This window comes from Etheostoma cragini, chromosome 9 (genome assembly GCF_013103735.1).
Source record: "Etheostoma cragini isolate CJK2018 chromosome 9, CSU_Ecrag_1.0, whole genome shotgun sequence".
Taxonomy (NCBI): domain Eukaryota; kingdom Metazoa; phylum Chordata; class Actinopteri; order Perciformes; family Percidae; genus Etheostoma; species Etheostoma cragini.
This window is the reverse complement of record NC_048415.1, coordinates 8,778,951-8,800,276: the sequence shown is the minus strand read 5'-3', so window position 1 is coordinate 8,800,276 and position 21,326 is coordinate 8,778,951. Positions and strand designations below refer to the sequence as shown.

The 21,326-nt window shown below is 37.9% G+C and overlaps 3 protein-coding genes across 6 annotated transcripts in view; all 3 read left to right on the top strand.

Annotated features, from left to right (window-relative positions):
- Window positions 1-5,763: 5,763 nt before the first annotated feature.
- On the top strand, window positions 5,764-11,857 carry LOC117950309 (interferon-induced protein 44-like). Of its 4 annotated transcripts, none has more exons than XM_034881240.1 (10): window positions 5,820-5,985; window positions 6,407-6,508; window positions 7,252-7,418; window positions 7,819-7,935; window positions 8,482-8,530; window positions 8,678-8,867; window positions 9,375-9,527; window positions 10,065-10,236; window positions 10,492-10,592; window positions 11,437-11,857. In XM_034881240.1, the coding sequence occupies exons 2-10, from the start codon at window positions 6,480-6,482 to the stop codon at window positions 11,626-11,628; spliced, it is 1,170 nt and encodes a 389-aa protein (XP_034737131.1). In that variant the 5' UTR covers window positions 5,820-5,985; window positions 6,407-6,479; the 3' UTR covers window positions 11,629-11,857. The 4 variants fall into 4 exon arrangements, with proteins under 4 accessions (XP_034737135.1, XP_034737134.1, XP_034737131.1 ...); XM_034881239.1 differs by having other exon boundaries at window positions 5,821-5,985; window positions 8,479-8,530; XM_034881244.1 differs by lacking the exon at window positions 6,407-6,508 and having other exon boundaries at window positions 5,764-5,983; window positions 8,479-8,530.
- LOC117950304 (interferon-induced protein 44-like) overlaps window positions 6,371-21,326 on the top strand; it is a 20,593-nt gene continuing 5,637 nt past the window's right edge. The window contains exon 1 of the mRNA XM_034881223.1: window positions 6,371-6,375. The gene's annotated coding sequence lies outside the window, so the exon portion shown is untranslated. The remainder of the gene's footprint in view (window positions 6,376-21,326) is intronic.
- LOC117950305 (interferon-induced protein 44-like) lies at window positions 13,209-19,055 on the top strand. Its single transcript, XM_034881224.1, has 7 exons — window positions 13,209-13,763; window positions 15,837-15,885; window positions 16,289-16,484; window positions 16,594-16,746; window positions 16,854-17,025; window positions 18,059-18,159; window positions 18,518-19,055. The coding sequence occupies exons 1-7, from the start codon at window positions 13,292-13,294 to the stop codon at window positions 18,710-18,712; spliced, it is 1,338 nt and encodes a 445-aa protein (XP_034737115.1). The 5' UTR covers window positions 13,209-13,291; the 3' UTR covers window positions 18,713-19,055.

Sequence of the window (21,326 nt, the reverse complement as noted above, 5' to 3'; positions counted from 1 at the left end):
GGGAAAAAAGCACAGTCATGTTTACCCATTAACCCTTCTAGCAGTGGAGGAGGGTCACAAGGCTTTAAACTAATGTTTTCACTCAAAGCAAGCAGAGAAAGTTTATATGTTTTGCTTAAGAACACTTTGACGGTGCAGAATTGTACCAGAGACCTTTCGATCACAAAGCCCACACTAAGCCACCAACTGAGGTGGATTTGATTACTGTGACACAAATGTTGTAAAATGGATCACCCTGAGTGACAGCCATGTAAATAATCTGCAGCAGTACATAGAGTAGAAACCATCAAAATAACCACTGCAACAGAACAGACAGTACTGAGTCAAATAGAAAAAATACTGTATATACTGGATATCTTCTATCGTGTAACACAGTTTTACTTGACAGGACAAACTGAAAAAAAAAACTGTTAAAACAGTTCCCTCCAGACCAGGTCTGCAGCAAAACTTCCAGGAAGGCAAAGAAACAGTCACGTTTGTACCTGCAGTGCCCCTCGGGGGACACTTTCCCTTTCAGTTATTAATTCTTAGAAATGGGAAAGACTGTAAAGAAATCCACGAAACTAAAACTGTGCTCAGTTTATGAGAAGTGCCTTAAATAAGCAGGAATTAATGACGATATGTTGGGGAATGCCAAGCTGTACAGATCCACTAACTTTTAGTTTTGTGCAGGTTATCAGCAATGGGCCACTACTACTTGAAGCTGATCAGTGAGAGATGCCAATAACTGGTTACTAATTAAACTTTATCACGCAAAGTCAATCAAGTTTTTATTTCCCCACTCCGTTTTTGCATCTACTACAACCTTACAAAGAGGAACATCCCATTTACAGGCAGCTTTGCTCAAGGGCACAGTGGTAGTCGTTGCTAAAGAAGAAATAGTAGGGGTGACTAGTAGTTCTTTAACAAAATATTTCCACAATTTTTTTGCTAAATAGTCATTAATCATGTGGATACAATGACTAAGTAGATAAAGGCAAATAATAGAACAGCTAGAACAGTCTGGTAAGTTCAGAAAATTACATCACTTTAATGTAATGTAGCCTTTAAAACCAGACAAAAATAAAACACTTATGTCATATCACAATATTTCAAAAATGTAAGACGATATCTAGACTTGTATATCGATATCGATATAATAACAATATATTGCTCAACCCTGGCTGTCGGTACAGAACATCATGTCCTGTCCATCATGTAGCTGACAAAACTCAAACCTCACATTATGACATTCACAGATATACAGTGGGAGAGTTTAGCAGAAAAGTAAATGTGAGTAGAATAGAAGTACAAAAATATAGACTTATTAAACAATAATATAAAAAGAACCAAGACCATTTGCCATCTGTGTTATAGCAATTGTTTCACCAGGTAATCTGATCTGAGGGGGGATTTCTAGAATTGTTGGGGCATTGTAAATTATAGTGTTGTCTAGACAGTCTGTAAAGTGTCTCGAGATAAGTTTTGTTATGATTTAATATTATAAATAAAATTGAATCAAAAATTGAATTGAATTTTGTCCTTGCGCTCTCTTCAACTCCAACCTGTGTCACCCAGATCACTGCAGTGCTTTAACCATCAATGCACTTTGACTTATAAAGTTGCTGGCAGAGAGAGAGAGAGAGAGAGAGAGAGAGAGAGAGAGAGAGAGAGAGAGAGAAAGAGAGAGAGAGAGAAGTTGTGTGTCACCCAATGTGGAGTGTGGTGGGTGGGGTGTGCGGTGCTGCCTATAAAACAGACTGCTGTGTCACACGGCTACATAGTCAGCATAGCTCCCTGTTTAGACGGCTCACCGCCTCCTCCTGCAGCTCTCTCCACTCCACAGATACCAGCTGAGTCAGAGCTGGAACTGTCTGAACTCCCTAAACTACCAGCCCTAGATAATGATGAGGAGGAGCTGCTTTAAAAGGGTGTAAAATAAATCAACCCAGTATGCAAGGTTACATGGGATATGTAATGTGTTTTGGTGGGGGTTAAGGAAAATGTTCACCACAGATGGCATATTTGATTAATTTACAAAGCTTACATCCCCACTAAATCTTCTTAAAAGGTGTCTGCTATCCACTTTCATGCTTGCGTGTGCATTAAAAAAAACTTTTTTAACATGCATTTCTGGAAATGATAATGTCACATTCAAGACTCATGACCTCAGTATTTGTAAAAGCCTGGCCACAGCCCTGATACTTCTACAGGAGTTAATTAAGTACATATGACATAGATTTATTCACCTTTATTCTGGTTACAGGACAGTTAAATCATGAGGTCTGCTTTGCACAGTTACTGTATTTTGGTTGTGGCAGAGCAACATCCTCCATCCACAGATAACATATAAAATAGTGTTTGCTGTCGAGCCACAAACTATACAGTCACTTTTAATGACACCCAGTCATGACCTCAAGGCTGCAACAGGTTGTATTTTTGATTTTGGTATGTCCTTCAGATAACAAGGCAGCTCCAACTATAACATTTAATGGATGTGTCAGACTCCAACGTTGCTTGTTTCTGTTTGGGAACATTAAGTAAGCCAGGATTCCCTACCGGTTTTGGATCTCCTAACCTACCCCTCATGTCTTCATCCAAACAGCAGCTCAACATCTCCCTATCTTTCTGCGGAAATAAAAACTATTTTTCCGACAGCAAAAGCCTGGCATGGCCACAAGGTCATAAAGTTATTAGGCCAGATATAGGCTGCTATCCAAGACCGCCCTTATAAAGCAGCGCTGAATGACTGACAACAGACCTAAAAGAACCTGCAAACTTTTTTTACTCATGTTCATTTGGCTTCCAGGGATTTAGCCAAGCATGCTCCTCTCAGCTTCACTATCATGACCTCCAATCACAAGAGAGAAAAGTTAGTAATTAATACCAATAATATGAGTTTACTTGTTATTGATAATAAAATATATGTCCTTCTGCAACTGGATTCAATGAAGCCTGGATATTAATTCCCCTCAATTTAGCCTAGAATGGTCTTAAAACATGACAATGATTTGGTGATTCTTACCAAGTGAAGAGCTGATAGATGTCATCTGTTGCAGGATCCCCCCAGGGCTCACTGGACCTGGTGGAAGTGGGGCACGAATACTGAAATTACAGCAGAGAGAAGCCCAGAAAATATCAGTTTTAATGGTAAATAGCAAAAGAGATCTCTTATCAAGAGATCAAGGGTCAATCAGACAGGCTGAAGTAAACACTGAAGGGGAGTACTAACAGAAACACCAAAAGTCTGCTGACTGTGTTGACAAAAGGGGAATTTACATGCCTGCATATGGAGAAAACGTGTATGTGAAGTCTTCCGGAAGGAACTTTTGCTAAGCTTCAATTTCTTTCATTTAAGTTCAGAGCTGCAAAACTAACCTCTCTCAAACAAGCCAAAGAAACAAACACAAATAGGCACACGCAGACGCTCGCGCACACACACAGGCTCGCACACAAACACACACACACACACACACACACACACACATTTCTGTTCTTATCCAGGAAATAGCAATCACCACCATCAATTACAGTTGGATATTCAGTTATTTAAAGCTATTGAGTGATTGTGTGACTCTTCACATTTTCCTGGACTGTGGAAGTTTCAGATGTCAGACTATGGGATCTCCCAGTAAAGGAAACAGAATCAAGGGAAATGGTTTCAAAGGGATTTAAGTCATCGTAATCTTTTGGATGAATCTGGTGACATGCTATCCTATAAACAGTATATGAATGTATACAGTTTACCAATTCCTTTCAAAGAATTTTATTCTTTAACTCGTGCATCACCAAATGGTTTAATTCTATTTATAAAAAAAAATTACATGCACAAGTTATGGTGCACAAGATATATCACAGCCTTTACTATCATTCGATGGAATTGAACTATTGAACATAAAGTGTAACAATAATTATATTTGCTGAATTTTGTAGAGAAAGAATACATTTGTGCCAAGGGGCAAGTTTTTGTGGAGATCTAAAATTGAAAACATAAATTGGAGAAGGGCTTGGCTTCTACTGTTTAAGTACTGTGTTTCTAACAAAGCTAAGGAAGTACACCTCAACAATTTTACATAACATCCACCCTACTAATCGTCTTGTTGCTAAATAAGCCGACATTTACTCTTTCTGTACATTTTGTACAGAGAGAATATTAAAACAATATCTCACTTTTTTTTTATTGTGAAATATCCGAAAGATTTTGGACACATTCAGAGTCTTACTTTTTTAAACCCACCAACTTTGTCTACACCTTTACAATATCATCTGTTTCTACGATAATTTAGGAAATGCTGCTCTTGAGTATCTAATTAATTTCATCATTTTGTATGCCAAACTTTATATTCACACAATTTTGTAATTCATCTCCTGATCTTTTCTCATAAAATTTAAATCTCTACTGAAGTTACTTACATCGTTGGATAACAAAAGTATTGCAGTTGTGGAAACTGAAGAGCTTTTGTTTCCTGAAACCTCTGACTAATTGAAAAATTATGTTTTCATGTCCCTCTTTATTTTTTTCTATGTAATAATTATCGTTTGTATTGCTTTGTAAGTTTGTAAACTTGATGTTCTTTTGCTATTCTCTGCATACTGCATTTTGTCAATAATAAAAAAAGGAAAGAATAAGTGGTGGCCACAGGTTGACCTCTGCTGTCAGCTAGTAGGTGAGCATCTTAAGAGCTACGAACACAAGACTAGAGCTCCTCTTAGTGGATAAGAAGAAACAATAGTTGTTAAACACATGCCCAAATGTTTCGCATGTCTATATTTTTCAAAAGAGGAAGGGAAAGGGAGATTTTTTATTTTTTCCAATAATGCAGTTGTGATGTGAAAGACAAAAATGATGGATGAGCATTCCTATTGAAGCCCTGCACTCATGTTTAAATATGTTTTACCTTAACATTAGGCCTTGTAGTTGGTATCAGGCTCTGCCGTCTTGAATGTACTGGTCCCTCTGACAGGCTACTACACTCTTGCCCGGACCTAACAGTGCCTTGAAGCTGCCGTTAAATCCTATACTACACTCACCCAAGCAAAGAGCACATACTCCACGTTAATATTTAAATTTCATCTGCTAAAGTACGCTGGCCCCACTGCTTTGATGAGTAATATTCATCTGAATACCATGATGGCCTGTTCATGAGTCGAGCTGTCATGCCTGCATACACAGTAGCTCTCAAATAGTTACCAGTTATATCAGATAACTTTCCACACAATTATCTAACCTAAAGCACCTTTAAGATTTTTGGCATCTGACATTTGCTTTCATATATCCCACCCTGAGTGCCCGTATAGCTCAGTTGGTAGAGCCGGTGCCCATATAGGGAGGTTTACTCCTCAATGCAGCAGGCTCTGGTTCGATTCTGACCTATGGCCCTTTGCTGCATGTCATTCCTCCTCTCTCTCTCTCCTTTCATGTCTTCAGCAGTCCGGTCAATAAAGGCTTAAAAATGCCCAAAAATCCTACCCTACATGTAGGGTAGGATTTGCATTTGCATGAGGAATGCATTCCTCAGCTGTGATGTCCACAAACACAGTAGGCCTACTTTAGATTTACTCTTTCTATGAGCAGCCTGTTGTCCTCCTGATGAGGAGTGTGCTCTATAAACTTATAAATTGCAGTATTTAAGCTTCACAAAAGGTACAATTGATGCCTGACTATTGGGTTTTATGCTTAGGCTATACTGTCATGAAAATGCCTTAGACATTAGGTCATAAATCCGTTAATTCAGTATTAAAGTTCGTCAGTTAATGTTCTATTCGTTAAATAAACCTCGTAAAGAAAATTCCGCGCTAGTGTTGCAAAAGCAATATGTTCATGTTTGGTTTTTATTGTTTGTAGAGCAATTAGCGCCGTGCCCCAGCCTGCCTCTGTCGGTTTAGGTTTCATTTTCTATGAAAGGAAATCTTCCGTTTATTAACCCATCTGACCTTCAACGCTAACGTTAGTTACTTACCACTTACATGCAGCGGTTATAATGGAGGAACGCAACAAATACAGGTAACATAGCTAGGTTATATTTTAGACGCGACGTTAAAACAGGTATCGTTAGCAACGTTTAGTTAAATGACTAACCTGCAGTAACTTTTGACCCGTTTTGGGCTGTGTGGAAGACGGTCCCCAGCTTTGTAAACTATCTTTAATGCTTGCAGCCAGTCTTCGGACTGTGGTATTTAAAAATAAAGCATCATAGCTAACGCTAGCTATCTCATTAGTTGAGTTACCTTCAGTTGGTCAGTATAAGATTGTGTAGGCGCTCATTTGTAACGTCCGTAACGTAGATGTAATTAGCATCTAAATTATTTTTTAAGGGAAATGTTATCTCTTGGTTGTTTGATGGTAGGGACTTTATAGTTTAACAATATTAAAACAGCACATGGTTGTAGTTGAGGGTAAAACTTCACCTTGGTTTCATTTGATTCAAAGGTCTACATAGGGCATAAGTGGTGCCACACTAGCTTTATCAAGTCGTGTAATAGTAACTGGGAGGAGAAAGATGCAGGAAAATATCAGCAAAGTAGGAATGTAGGTTACCTTAACCTTTCTTTTGTGTTAATGGATTCATATGGGTTAACAGATTTTGTTTCCCCACATTGTAACTGAATGTTTTAAATCATATGAATAAATTAGCTAACCAAGCTGTATCAGTTATCCTACAACGTAGGTGTTGATTGCCTGCCATAATCCTTTCAAGAGGTTTCATGCTGGTTATGGTTGACTTAGTTTAAATGTAATGATGATATAGAAAGAGTTAGCCTCCAGTTGGTAGTAGAGGCAGATAGCACAGCATCAGTTTACAAATTAGTAGATGAAGAACTCATCTTAAAGAAACGTAATTACATTTTATGCCGTAGCCTAAGAACATGGCATGCACAAAATCCGCCCTACATCTCAGAGGATTTTCAGAAGGAAATTATTTGGATAATATGTAAATAAACAAAAAAATATGAGCAGGGCCAGCCCTGTTATTGAAAGTTGTGGGTTAAATGTTTCAGCTGTATTTTGCATATTGCCATGTATAGATTCTGTTAAGTTCTATTACAGACTCTTTCAATTGATAATGCTCAACTAAAATTTCCTTGCAAAACTATCTGGGAAACTCACTTGGATTTTTCCATTCATTTCAACAATGCCGTTGTTTTATATCACATTTTTGGTCACAAAATATTTTAGGTGCAAGACCTTTAACCAAGAACATTGAAGTTCATTATGCTTCTTTGGTTTATCTATGCTCCCCCTCTGATTTATGTGACTGTTTTTCCAATCAGCTTCGGCGGCTTTTCATTTGACACACCCAAACTTCTCCCAACCGCTCCATCTACTTCAGCCAAACCTGCTGTCAGCATGTCAGCGGGGGCCAAAGATGCTATCAGCACACTTACAGACAATAGTTTAACAGAAAAAAGGGAGAAAAAGCCTTTGTTTACATTCCCAGGTAAGCTAGTAAGAAAAGCTTGGATATTGTGAGCAGAGGAGTCTCTACTGTCTGTGTTCAGTGTTTCACTTGTGTTAAATGTTATGCAAACTTTGTGTTAAAAGTTAAAAATCATTAAAAGTTGACTAAATGCAGCTAAAGCATTGCATCAGCAATGTTAATACAGTTACCGGCAATGTATTCAATAAAGAAGAAAAACTAACCTCAACCAGATGATACATTTCTAATAAATAACAGAAATGTCCATTGATTTCCTACATTTTTAAAATAATAATAGCCATTACTTGGCTGATGACTGTTTTCTGACAGTAGACAGGTCCCTGAACCAACCTGTGACATTGGTCTAAGAGACTTGCAGAATGTTTGTGTTAATAAACTTAAAATCCCCCAATCTTTACAGGGGCTTTAGCAAAGCCTGCTATCAGCCCAGCAGCGGGTGCCAAAGATGCTCTCAGCACAGTTACAGACGTCAGTTTAACAGAGAGGATGGAGACCAAACCTTTGTTTGCATTCCCAGGTAAGCTACTAAACAGTTCTACAAAAAGAAAACAGTCAATGATCAGGAGTGCCACTGAAAATGTACTTTATGGGTTTTCTAATTTTGTTTGGATGCTTGTTAAAAAATAAATTAAAAAATAAACTCCACTGTAGCTCCTGCAACTATCTGGCTGTGACATAATTGTGTTTTGCCACTTATCTACAGAATTAAAAAAAACATTGAAATAACAAATGCAAGGAATTTAATAGTAAGCTTTATTTTTAACCATTTTACTCTTCAGAAGAGGTGAAACATTAGCCTAGAAATCTAGATGCACCTTAGCAGCAGCAAATGTAATTTGAAGGTAGGGTCAGTCTAGCGAGCGAGCGTTGGCTTGCGAGCTGGAAAAACCAAATTCTGGTCAGGCCAATCACATTGTGTATAGAGTCGGTGGGCGGGCTTGACAAAAGGACAGCAGAGTTGTGCAGGATCCTAGACTATATATTAAGTAATTATATTGATATAATTAACATTAATATTAACGGTCTATGCGAAGGAACTTGACTCTTAAGATCTCATCAGCAGCTCAACAAAAGTTGGAATCTCAATGGAGAGACATGGAGTGGACAGAAGAGTAAGTAAAGCTGTGAACTTCAATTCAGACTTTCAGAGTCAAGTTTGTAAATATTCATAATTCATAACAGTCAAATAAATTTATTCCTTCTCATTTGAAGTGAAAAGAAACCTTATTTTGAACACTATCAACTAAATTCAAACCCAGGCAAAAGACAAGCCTGATGAAGACCATCAGCTCCTACAGGCCGATCTGTCACGAGGTGACTCAGGTTCTCCTCCTTGGCCCGGTCGGTTCTGGAAAATCCAGCTTCATCAGTTCAGTCCAGTCGGTGTTCAATGGAAGAGTCACCAACCGGGCAATGGTGGGCTCCTCCTTGACCAGCTTCACCAAGAAGGTACAGGTGAAGCAGTAACAGAGAGAAATCACTAAAACTATTATAATTTCCTTGCTGGTGGGAATAAAATGAGCTGAAATTCATTGTCCGTCCATCCATTCATTTTCTTCCGCTTATCAGAGGTTGGGTCGCGAGGGCAGCAGTTCCAGCAAGGGACGCCAAACTTTCCTTTCTTGAGCCACATTAACCTGTAAACCTGTAATTGTTGGACACAAATATCTTCAATATTAGTTTCAAGTTTATTTGGAACACAAATAAAATGAATTCAAACTTTGACAAAGCAATCTTTCTTAAATGTCCAATTACTAGCTTTTCTCAAGCTTTAGTCTTTGTCATTGAATGGCGTTTGTCTGGTTATCATGGAGACACTGAACAAGAATGTTAAGAAGAAGAAGAACAAGAAGTTTGTTCATCAGAAGACCGTATGGTGCAATCCTCCAATCAGCAGCTAGTCTGTTCCTGTGCTTTAGTTGTCCCTCCCTTCAACTTTCTTCTTGTTTGTGTCAGCTGCAGTCCTTCCACATCCATAGTCAGAAGGGAAAGGATCCTACTGGACTGGTGCTGTGTGATGTTGTGGGCCTGGGTGGTGGAGAGATGACCGGACTGACCCTTTATGACATCCTGTCTGTCATTAAAGGTCATGTACCTGAGGGGCACAAGGTGAGCAGAATCAGTCTTGTAATATTGCAGTCTTTAGCTATGCTAGCACTATTGCTCTAAAGATGGCATTGACGGTTGTTTGGTCCACTTTGGTCCGGACTGAAATATCTAAACAACCTCCAGATGGATTGGCACAACATTTCCTTTAGACACTCATGGTTCCCTGATGATGCATCTTTGGTGATCTGCTGGCCTTTCCTCTAGCGCTACCAGGAGGTTAACATTTGTGGTTTTGAGTGAAATGTCTCAATCATTATTGGATGGATTGCCATGAAATTTGGTACATGTAATTATGTTCCCCTCAGGATAAATTGAATGAAATTTTGCAATCAATTTACTTTTAATCTAGCGTTATCATCAGGGCAAAATTAATATTACTATTTTTAAATACAGTGCTTTACTTTGACTTGTGACTGAGTACCTTTACAACTAATGACATGCACATCTGCCTCAGCTATTCTTTTTGTTTAGTGCTAATTGCTAACGCACATCATGAGTTTAATAAAAAAATGTAATCTCTTCATTTCACTCTCCCAGTTTAGCCCAGATCAGCCAGTGAGGTCTGAGACTGTGGGCTATGTGAAGAAGCCAAGCCTCAAAGACAAGATCCATTGTGTAGCCTTCGTGGTGGACGCATCCAAAGTCCTGACCTACCCCAAAGGATTTAGCTCCACCTTCCAGCAGCTCCGAGAGCACATCAGCGAGCTGGGTAAGAAGAGGACAAGCAGTAAAACACAAAGACATTGTCAGAAACAGATTAAAGTCACTTGGCTTCAACATCATGACAAAGCTTTACTTTTGTCCATTTTAACCTGGATGGTTTTGAATGTCTTTTTCCACATATGGGGCTGATGTGCACAACAGCTTTGGTCTTGAAAAGTCCTTTAGAGATCATCTGAACCATGGCGCTGCCAGAAACGTTTTATTGAAGCGAAACCTTAATGACAGCTTTGTATTCTGTTAGGTGTTCACCAAGTGGCTCTGCTGACCCACGTAGACCAAATTTGTCCAGAAACGGCCAACGATGTCGCCAAGGTTTACAAGAGCCACATCATTCGGGAAATGGTAGGTTTACATAAACCATTTGCAGTTTGACACATGTTCATGTCCTGTAATTAAACACTCATTTTTAATGGTCTGTTAAAGTGAAAAGGAAGTGCAAAAACCACATAACCATGAATGTAGTTCATGATGCAGACCTATTAGCAGACCATATTAGATGTCGTGTAACGTTTTAATTTCAGTGGTGGGGACAGCTTTGCTATGTAGTCTGCAATATTGTTATACAAACAAACATGTTATTTTAACACTACACAAGTGGAAGAGTCAGAAATACACAGACTGATTGTGGGATATATCGAAAAAAATAGCCAAACTGTACTGTACAGGGAGGTGAGATCCCCATGCAGACAGGATAGGAAGTTTAACCCAAATGTGTGAGTGACCACAGTGTTGTTGGACAGGTGGAAAAGTTGACTTTGGTGCTTCTTATTATTTTTGCTTATTTAGGTTCACATTACCAGATTAAAATCCAAGAAAGGCTTGGATACCCAATCCTATGGTTATTGGACAAATTATTTTGACCTTAAATTTGAATAGATTAAAGTTTTATTTGGGGCTGTAAGGTCACAACAAATTACACTCTGTAACTATGAAATGTGTCTAGACTTGCTAACATTTTCAAAAACAAAAAAAGGAACCACGAGCCATAAAATACTTCTATTTTGTGATTCCTCTCAGGATTATTTTCAAACTAAAGTACTTCTGTGAGAGATGGAAAAAAAACCCGCTTAGAATTAAATTCTTTTCTGTCCTAATGTCACCAAATTTGACAGTGTTCTTAACCAGCTGATGGAAGTGATTACTGATGGTGTTAAAATCTAACAGTCAGGTCTTTGTGTTTTTATAGATGAGTAAAGCTGGAGCTTTGTTAGGTATGTCCACCTCCTACATCGTCCCGGTGAAGAACTACTCGTCAGAGCTGGACCTGGACGCGAGCACTGACGTGCTTCTGCTTAGTGCGGTCGACCACATCCTGCAGTATGCTGAACTGTATTTCCAGGACAACATACCACAACACACAGGGCCAAAGATAGACTAAAACATTCATTTCTGAGCTTTTGAAATATGTCTTTCAAACAATATTAAGCGAGTCATCATTCACATTTAAATAACCATTTATTGTTTTATGTCAAATGTTAAAGAGCAACCTCAGATGAGGGATTTTGAGTTAAGGTTATATCAAAAAACTTTTTCATAATGGTTTTTACAAAATTACAATGGACAAAATGGTATGATTCAGAATAAAATCATAAATTTGTGATATTTAATTCATAAGTGTGTTCTGTTCTTTATATTTCATGCAAGAATGATTTCTACAAACAGAAATACAGCATTTTCTTTTCCTGTTGTTAGGAATAAAGTGATTCATATTTTTGCATATAATAGCCATCTACTCGACTGTCACATCTTTTTGACCGCCTCTCATAAATCAATTTACTTTAGAAACCCGTTTTGTATTGTTACATTATTTCAAACCACTCTTAATTTATGTTACAGCCCTGCTGCTCTGTTGACACGTTGTGTTTTGATTGTTGTTTTAAGGGTTGCTGATCTCGGCTACGGGACATGAAACTGCACATGGCCTTCTGAAAAGTAGCTGGTATAGCAACTGTGTAAATGAAACAATAGCCGTGATTTGGGGGCGTCGAGAATCAATCTCACGAGACGTATGCACTACGTCGTGAACAGGTGTCACAAGTAAGGATGAAATGAACGATTTATTTCCCAGTTAAGAGAGTTTGGTGAACGTGACTTGAAACACTTGTACGAACAAGGCTCAAAGGATACGAATACATCACAATTGTGTGCAAATGGGGCTTGGTAGAAAGACATTAGTAGGCCTACTAAAACAATTCAGTTTCACACCTCTTTAAAACGCAAATAACTGTAAGTGAAGTTTAGACACAAACATCAGTTTTATTTTGAAGGCGAAATTTTCCAGTCCGCACTTCCGGTTTCGTTTCTGAAACAACTACCTGCCCATAGCGTCCTGTGTAAGGTAAGGTAAGGCTGAAAATATGAATACAATATAGGCTATAATATATAGGCTAATATTAAAGGGTTTCACCAGTGAAAAGATTTGAAAATTGGGATGGTGTTGGAAAAAACATTATCATAACCCGAGTAACAACATCTCAGCTACGATTTAGATCGTCACATGGTGGAAAGGAAAGTTACTGTTCTGCCTTTACTGTTAAATATTTATAGTTTGTGTCTGAACCATAGACTGTATAACGGTCTATGGTCCTAACCTGTGCTGGGTAACTAGAACAATGCAGGACTTTCAGTGTTTAATGGTTTTGTATGTTTCAATCATAGACTTTAAATAAAACATTCAAGTGTGGACTCAAGTAGCCTACATTTTGTAAGTATTTTCAAGTATTTTAGAGACAGATCAAAAGAATAAGAATGATCAATTATCTGTCTAATAGTGAACAATTTTTTCACACATGGGGCTTTAAAACTTTAGTGAAAAGTCTTTAACATCCGATGATAGCAGATGGTGGATCAATTGACGTGCACTTTATCATTTACAATAATTAATAATTAATTGATCTTTAATATCCAGAGGGGTTAACCAAGATAAATTGGTAGATATCCTGCATTTTTAACACATCTGTCTTTCTTTTTGTATTTAGACACCAAAGCATCAAAGATTCATTCAGCCTCCTTTACATACTTCAGCAGACCATCTGTCCACTATGAACTCCATGTTAACCAATAGTCAGCAGAAAACTATCTGCTCCCAGCTGGGAAGAGTCAAACTCCAGCTGCTGTACAAGGCCAGCATCCATGGTTTCACCGGGGCAGCCTTTCACCAACGATGTGACAACCGCGGCCCCACGGTGTCTGTGGGCTACAACGCCTCTGGTTATGTGTTTGGAGGCTACACCAAACAACCTTTCTGTCAGTCTGGACAGACTGTGCATGATGACCAGGCCTTTCTTTTCACCTTCAGTGGAGAAAAGCTCCTCAAGTATCCGGTTACTGGTCCTGCTAACGCAGTGAAAATGATAGCTGGGTCTGGTCCATATTTCGGAGAAGCATTTGTTCTTGTCAATGGAAACCAAGCAGTAGTCTACAGCTGTCCAGGAAAATATTACAACTTCGATGCTGCAGAAATGCATGGCAATGATTTCAACCTGACTGAGTGTGAAGTCTATGAAGTCGAAGGTGAGTTTACTATAAATATCATAAATTATAAAATAATTATAATGGTTGGGAGGGGGGCTTATTCTTACATTTCATTTAAAAAAACAATAGCTAAAGATAGGTAAATATGAAACATATTCACACATTTTGAAAGGTGAATTTTCAAAGTTTAATTATAAATGTAAATACAGCCTTCAGATGAGGGACCCAGATAGTACATACAGCAGCTCTGCGGCTAGGCTACTGATAAATTCGTGCAACTTCATATTCAACTCAACCCTCTTCCGGTGGCAATGATAGTAGTCAGTGTGTGTTACCATAGCAGCGTTAGCTAGGGCAGCTCCACTATGGAAGAAGTCTTAATCAGGATTATGTTGGTCAATTTTGAAATTGCGATCATTTAACACACAATTACTCATTGACTTTTGAAAAGATGTTGCATTTATTAAAGTTAAAAACACTGAAACTGTTAAATAAGTCAACAGCACACCCTGAACTGGGAAATTTCCCTTAATGCTTTTCCTGTTTTGTTTTATTCAGAACCCAATTTAGTTCAAGATTACACATCCCTTCAGTTGGACTCCCACCAGATTGTTTAGACTTGGATTGAAAGACACCAAATTGTTGTTGTTGTAAGACAGATGACGGAAAATTACTCCATATCCTATGGTCGTGTGACAAGATCCAAGAATTTTGGACCGGGATGCATGATAACCCATGTTGGACTGCAGAGCCCTATGGTCCATTCAGCCCAAGAATATTAGTTCATGGGCATGGGTTAATTAAAAAAAGAATAGACAAGGACATAAGACGCTGGGTCCAAATTACTTTAATGATAGCCAAACAGATTATTCTAAGAGGATGGAGGAATGAATGGGGTGCCTTCAATTCAAGAGTAGACTTGTGAGATGGCTAGAGTGGCAGAATTTTAAATACTGTACGGCTACACTAAAATGGGAAAAGTACGTAAGCTTTCTGGAGGGCTCCTAAGAAGCCATGTGCTGTGGAAAGGCGTATACTATGTGCTTAGTTTTTTGTGTGTTATTTTCTTTTATGGAATATTATGGTTATTATTTCATCTTGTCTGTTTGTGTTGTTGTGTTTTTTTGGTAATTGGTGATGACAGGGTTCAGGGGTTCAGGGGACGTGTTCATGTGAGTTGTACGTTTTGGGTTTTGTTTTAAAACAAAATAAAAACGGTTATTTATAAAATGTCTGATGACATCATGGACATTTTAGGATTTTAAAACAGTAAATATGACATTTTGCCTTAAACCTTTGTGTTGTCTTCCCGTCAAAATTGAAAAAATCAACACTTTTTGGGCTATTTGTATCAATGTTTTTCACTTTTTTTACTTTTGTGTCCCTTTTTTGACACTTTTTTGACACTTTTTTGACACTTTTTTGACACTTTTTTTCAATGTTTGTCACTTTTGTGACGTTTTAAACACTACGTAACACTAACTTATTAACTTGAAATGAACACAATATTTTCACAGAACCTTCCCTCTCTGCTTATTGTCCTGTTTTTGAAAGGTACACGGTTAAAACAAGCAAAGTTGAGTTAAAAAACAAAACTTAATACCAATAAAAGTTCCTAAAAATAAGGAGAAATCTCATCTCTGTTGCAATATTCACAGGAAAATATTTGTTAAAAATATATATATTTTTTTGACATGTTATTGTTATGCACTGACGACAATAAGGTATATCCATTTAGTCAGGGGTCGTCAGTTTACCCAAGGATAGTAAAGGAGTCACAAAAAGGTTGGGAACTACAGAGGTCCCCCCTCCCTGTGTAGGCCTACAGGTTATGAGGGGGTTTCATACTGCATGTGGTTGTCACTCTTTGTTCTTTGCCTTAATATTGTAGTTCAGGTACTATTCTTCTATTCAATACATGTTAATACAGTGTTTTGTCTCCCTAAGTCAATCAAAACAGTAGACAGAAATATGTATATAATATCATAAAATATGGTGTGATATTGATGATACCATGTTTTGTTAAAGAAAAAGGTAGATTAGATACATGTATTTTTTTTATCACATTTGATAAGATCATTGTTTTATAAAAGTTGTTTTTGCTTTTAACAGAAACCACAGAACTTGAGTGTCCATGGAGAACTATCACCTGGGAATCTGAGTAAGACGCATACCATCCTGCACATATTGCTTTAAACATGCTCTGCTACCGGACAATTTACCATACAGTATGACAAATATTGACAGACTGTAAAAATATCATTTATAATTAAAATGTAATATTGAATGTGTTGTCATGCGATGGAATGCAATGTTGCTGTGTTTTACTGGACATACCAGCTGTTTTAGATTATAATGGACTCGGAGTCAATGCAAACTATGCAATCAAATTGTTCACTATGCTTCCTGTGTTATACTGTTTACGATTGTACAATTCTTGTCAAATTCTCATCAGTTTACCCAAAAGCATGACTGCTACTAAGAAAGTAAAAAATAACTTTTCATGAGAAGAAAAAGTCTAAAGTTTAAAACATTGAAAATGTTTATTTTTCTTGTTCCTACAGAAAGAAGATGGAACTGATGGAGACTGTTAAGTCATACAAACCCACAGTCAGCTCTGTGTCCCAGGTCCGGGTTCTGCTCATTGGACCAGTTGGAGCTGGAAAGTCCAGCTTCTTTAATTCTATCAACTCTGTCTTCAGAGGCCACGTCACCAGCCAGGCCATCGCTGGCAGCTCCACCACCAGCCTCACCACAAAGGTTAGTTCCTACCTGTTAATGATTTCCATTTGTGGTGACTGATTTCAAAATAAAAATCCTGCCCGTCCCCATTTTGTGGATTGTTATCTAACTGCTTTGTTTTCGACAGTTTCGCACCTACTCAGTGAAAGCTGGGCGAGATGGAAAACGTTTGCCAATCATCTTGTGTGATACCATGGGATTGGAGGAAAGCACAGGGGCGGGGCTTGATATAGAGGACATCAACAGCATCCTTAAAGGTCATCTGCCAGACTGCTATCAGGTAGAGCATTTCTGTTGCATTTAACAGGATCTTAAATGTATGAGTTATTCATTTAGCTTTAGTTAACTCAAACTGTTCCTGTCTTTCCCCTGAACTGTATGACTCAGTTCAACCCCTCTGCCCCTCTGCAATCGGAAACCAGCGGCTATCGTAAGTCTCCAGGGCTTAAGGACAAGATCCACTGCGTGGTCTATGTCACTGACGCCTGCAAGGTCTCCATCATGCCCACGAAGCTGGAGGAGAAGCTGAATGCTATCCGCAGAAAGGTCAACTTAATGGGTCAGTAAAATGTAGTCCCATTGCATTTTAATGAAGAATATTGTAGATGCACAGTCAAATACCCCATAGGGTGACTACCTAATTTAAATAGCTAGACTTACCCGAACATGTTTTTGGTTTTATTTATGCATATCTAATATTTTTTTAAAGCAGTCCCTTGCTTTGTAAGCAGTCCCCACCACAGCCAAGACATTGGTTTACAGTCGCTGGAACTGCTGGTAGTGAAGTTGTATATTTTACTGCATCATTTATCAGCACTGAACTACTAGCTAACAAGTAGTAAATGCACTATTTCTGCTACCCAGCTGCATGTTTATGCTTGTTTATTTTTTATGAAGGTGTCAACTTCTTATAGCAACTGCTAAAGTGGGAAATGTTTGCACAACATAGTGTCCTCAAACATTTTGGCAATAGGTTAAGAACAGCAGTGTCTATAGAATGTCAACTCGTTTTCACGCCGGAATCGTAAAATACGGATGCATGGGCAGTGTCTGCAAGCGTCAGATTCAATGCAAAAAGCACCCTTCGTCGTGTGTGTAGAATGCACCGGACAAAGCAGCAGCTACGCAGCGCTTGAAGATGACGTATATCAAGAGTGAGGGTAGCCAGTAGTATGAAAGTCCAAAATTCCGCGTAGGGAGGGTGGTTGGTGTGGTGGATATGTCAAACAACCCAGGACTTTCACCCCGGAGACCAGGGTTTGTGTCCCCAATATCACTTTTCCTAAACCCAACTGTCCCGTTCTTGTCCAGTGTGTCACAGAAACGTACCTTTTTATACACCCTTCCATGATCTTCCTTAACCTAACTCCTTCAAAAGTGATGCCAGGGAATAATGAATGAGTAAATGAGGAGTGATTTTAGTGATTTGAAGCGGTTAATGTTAAAGCTAGTAAAAGACATCTGTTATTTAGAATTGTCCGTCAACCATAGAATGGTTATTATATTTCCAACACATAATATTTGAAGTATTTTAAAGTGTTAACTCAACAGTCTGATACTTTTTGGAAATGTTTCTTCTCTGGTGTTTTCAGGGATTCCTCAGCTGGTTCTGGTCACTAAAGTAGATGAAGCCTGTCCTTTGGTGACAGAGGACGTGAGGAACATTTACAAGAGTGGCTACATCAAGGAAATTGTGAGGATTTAAGATTGTACAGAAGAAGAAGAAAAAATGTTTTTTTTGTATTTTACATTTTTTGCAAATTTCTTTTTAAAAGAATTAGCTTATGAGAAACCATACATTATGAATCACCAATTGTAGTACTTGAACAATAATACATATGTGAGATGGCAGATAATCAGCAAGCGAGTTATTATTGTTAATCAGAACCCTGGCAGGGTGATGCAGGACCCAGATGCATAAAGATTACATTTGTTAAAAAGTAATTAGTCTTTCAATGGTTAGCCATAACCAAAACAAACTATATAATAATATAATATTTAATACAATAATCCTTTTGGTCTTTTGAAAAAAAGTGTTTTTTATGGTTCAGATACAGAAGGTCAGTGCTCGGCTCGGCGTGCCAGTGTCCTGTGTTGTTCCAGTGAAGAACTACAGCGAGGAGTTGGAGTTGGACCTGAACTGTGACATCCTGCTGCTCAACGCCATCATCCAGATGCTTCGCTTTGCAGATAATTACTTTGATGAGATCAGTGACCAATTCAGCAACATTGAAGTCAAAGAATAGGAAGTATTAGTGCAGCAGATGTTTATTTCCTGTCCTGACATGTCTCTCAAAATGATCTATCCATGCATCCATCCATTTACTGGCAGGTGATCCAGCCTAATGCTAGTTCACCGTGCACTTCCTCCTCTGGGTTTTCCCAGCAGTGCTTGGAATGATGGGAGATGTAGTGTCTCTAGTATTTCCTGACTCTGCGCAGCACCTCCAGTTTGTGGCTTTAGAAACAGAGTGAGCTGATTATTAATTTGATTGCCTCTTAGCTACAAAATATCCATTTTCTTTCTAATTTGGTTTTGAAGTTTTTATATTAGAAAATGATTACATAATAAGGCATGATTTGAATTTTTTTCATTAGGTATGAAGACATTATTATCTTTATTTTGTTATATATTGTTATTGTTGGCTCATTTAGTGGGATTAATATTTTTTTTTTTAGAAAGGATTGCTGATACTAGATTTCATTATGACTCACCTTCTTGCAGCAACATCCTTATGGATGAATCACATAAAAAATGCAAGATGGCGCCAGTGCCTTGATGACATCAGATTTCATTCTATATATTCAATATCTATTCTATACTTTGACTTTCATTCAATATCTTCCAGCTTTCACTATATATATTCTGACTTTCATTCCATACTTTTAGTTTTGGTGTTAATTTTCAAGTTGTTTCAGCACTTCTTGCAAGTTTTGACTGCTGCAGTAGGTGCACACATGTGCTGTTCAATGCAATGCAGAATCAACAGTTCAAATGGCCAGTCATGGATAATTGAAATAGACCTCATGGGTTTAATTCAATTTCAGTTAATTATACACTCTTGGGTTTTGGTGTTTTGACATAGGCCTACCTTACATGTATTTACACAAATTAAGTTGTATACACATCTTGTCACAGAGTGGGGGGAGGGGGTATGGTACTGTTAAGTGTATTTACATTGCGATATAAATAAATAAAAACATGATATTTCTTTATATTTTTCATTTGTAATTTCCTTACAACAAAACATTACAGAAACACTGCACTGCAGTTTTTAACACTGTTGTAAATACATATTTAATCATTTTTCATTATTCCATCCTATCAATATTCTCTTTGGTAAACATCAATATATTTTGTAAACATGTGGGAGAATATGTGCTCACTTGTTGTAGATGTATGTGGCAGATTTAGCTGCTCTCAGTGCCCTCCTGGACGGAGTGTAGCTTTGAAGCCAAACTGGTGGGGTTTATTTTGAAGGATAAAATCGCCTGTGTGCCCCATAGACTATATATTTAATATTAACGCATGGTGTGCCCTTATTTGCCTCTTCTGCGCGATGGTGCCGCTATGTTTTAATGTGCTGGGTAATGTCATTTTTCCCGCAGTGCGCTACATTATAATCAATGTAACACACCTTACAAAAAGCCTTGAGGTTGTCGATAACTAAGTAAGATGCATGTACATTGGTGGGCCCAACAATGTTGGAATTTACAGCTTATTTCGATTTCCTTGAGGGAACGCCACCTGCTCCGGCCTGTGTGGGTACACGATCCGTCCTGCCTACACGATCCGTTCTGCGCACGATGTTCACGCATGCGCATTAATACGTAGCTGAAAACTGTCTGTTTCCCTGCACTATTGGTACCACGCATGCGTCGGAACACTTGACGGCCAATCGTCACAACGGACAGCTTTTTTTTTTTTCTTTTCATTTTATTAACAAAGAACAATTATATCGCCGGTATGTACATATACGAAAAGTCAATACCGGAGGTGCATATACAGAATATATATATATATATATATATATATATATATATATAATTATGTATTAGCATTTTTTGTAGGCCAGACTTTTTTGTAGTTCACAAGTGCTCAACATGTAATCTACACTTTTTAGTAGTTTTTTTTTTTATAAAGATATTTAAATTAATACTTGTCACTGATCCAAAACTGTGTAGTGACATCTGTGTACCAGTCATAGGTGACATTATTATTAAGTGATCAACATGTAATCTTTTTTTAAGTTTATTTTTATTTTTTAATTATTGTTAACGCCAGGCTATGAATTACGAGGTGTTTACGTGGTGGCCAATCAAAAAATATAAAGGAGTTGTTGCATTAACATTTGATTACATGTGGAATGGGAATTCTTTTTGACTGAGGGAAAGTCAAAGCATTTAAAAAAAAACAAAAAAAAAAAAACATTTTCAAGACAAATACAGGGCCCAGGGCAGTAAAAAGAATATTCCAGCACCACATTAACAAGCCTCAAATCATGTTTCATTTTATTGTAACACGTTACAATAACATGCAATCGTTTGAAATCACCCAAAGTTCGCATTTTTACGCGGGGGGGAATTTATTTTGCTGCAAAAAATTGCAGATTTCCATGCAAAATAATGCGGGTCTTGCATGATTTTTGTTGCTAAAAGTCACAAATATCTTAACAGTAAGTTGAAAAATGTTGTGTTTACTTTACACTAGGCAGCCATTTCCCCTGTTGCCATTGTGATGTTATGAAGTGACGCAATTACACAACAAGAAAAACACATTCCTTTTTTCATCAAACCTTAGTTGTTCCAAGTGCCCGCAATTTCATCGCATAAATATCCCAGATATTCTGTTGAATTTTT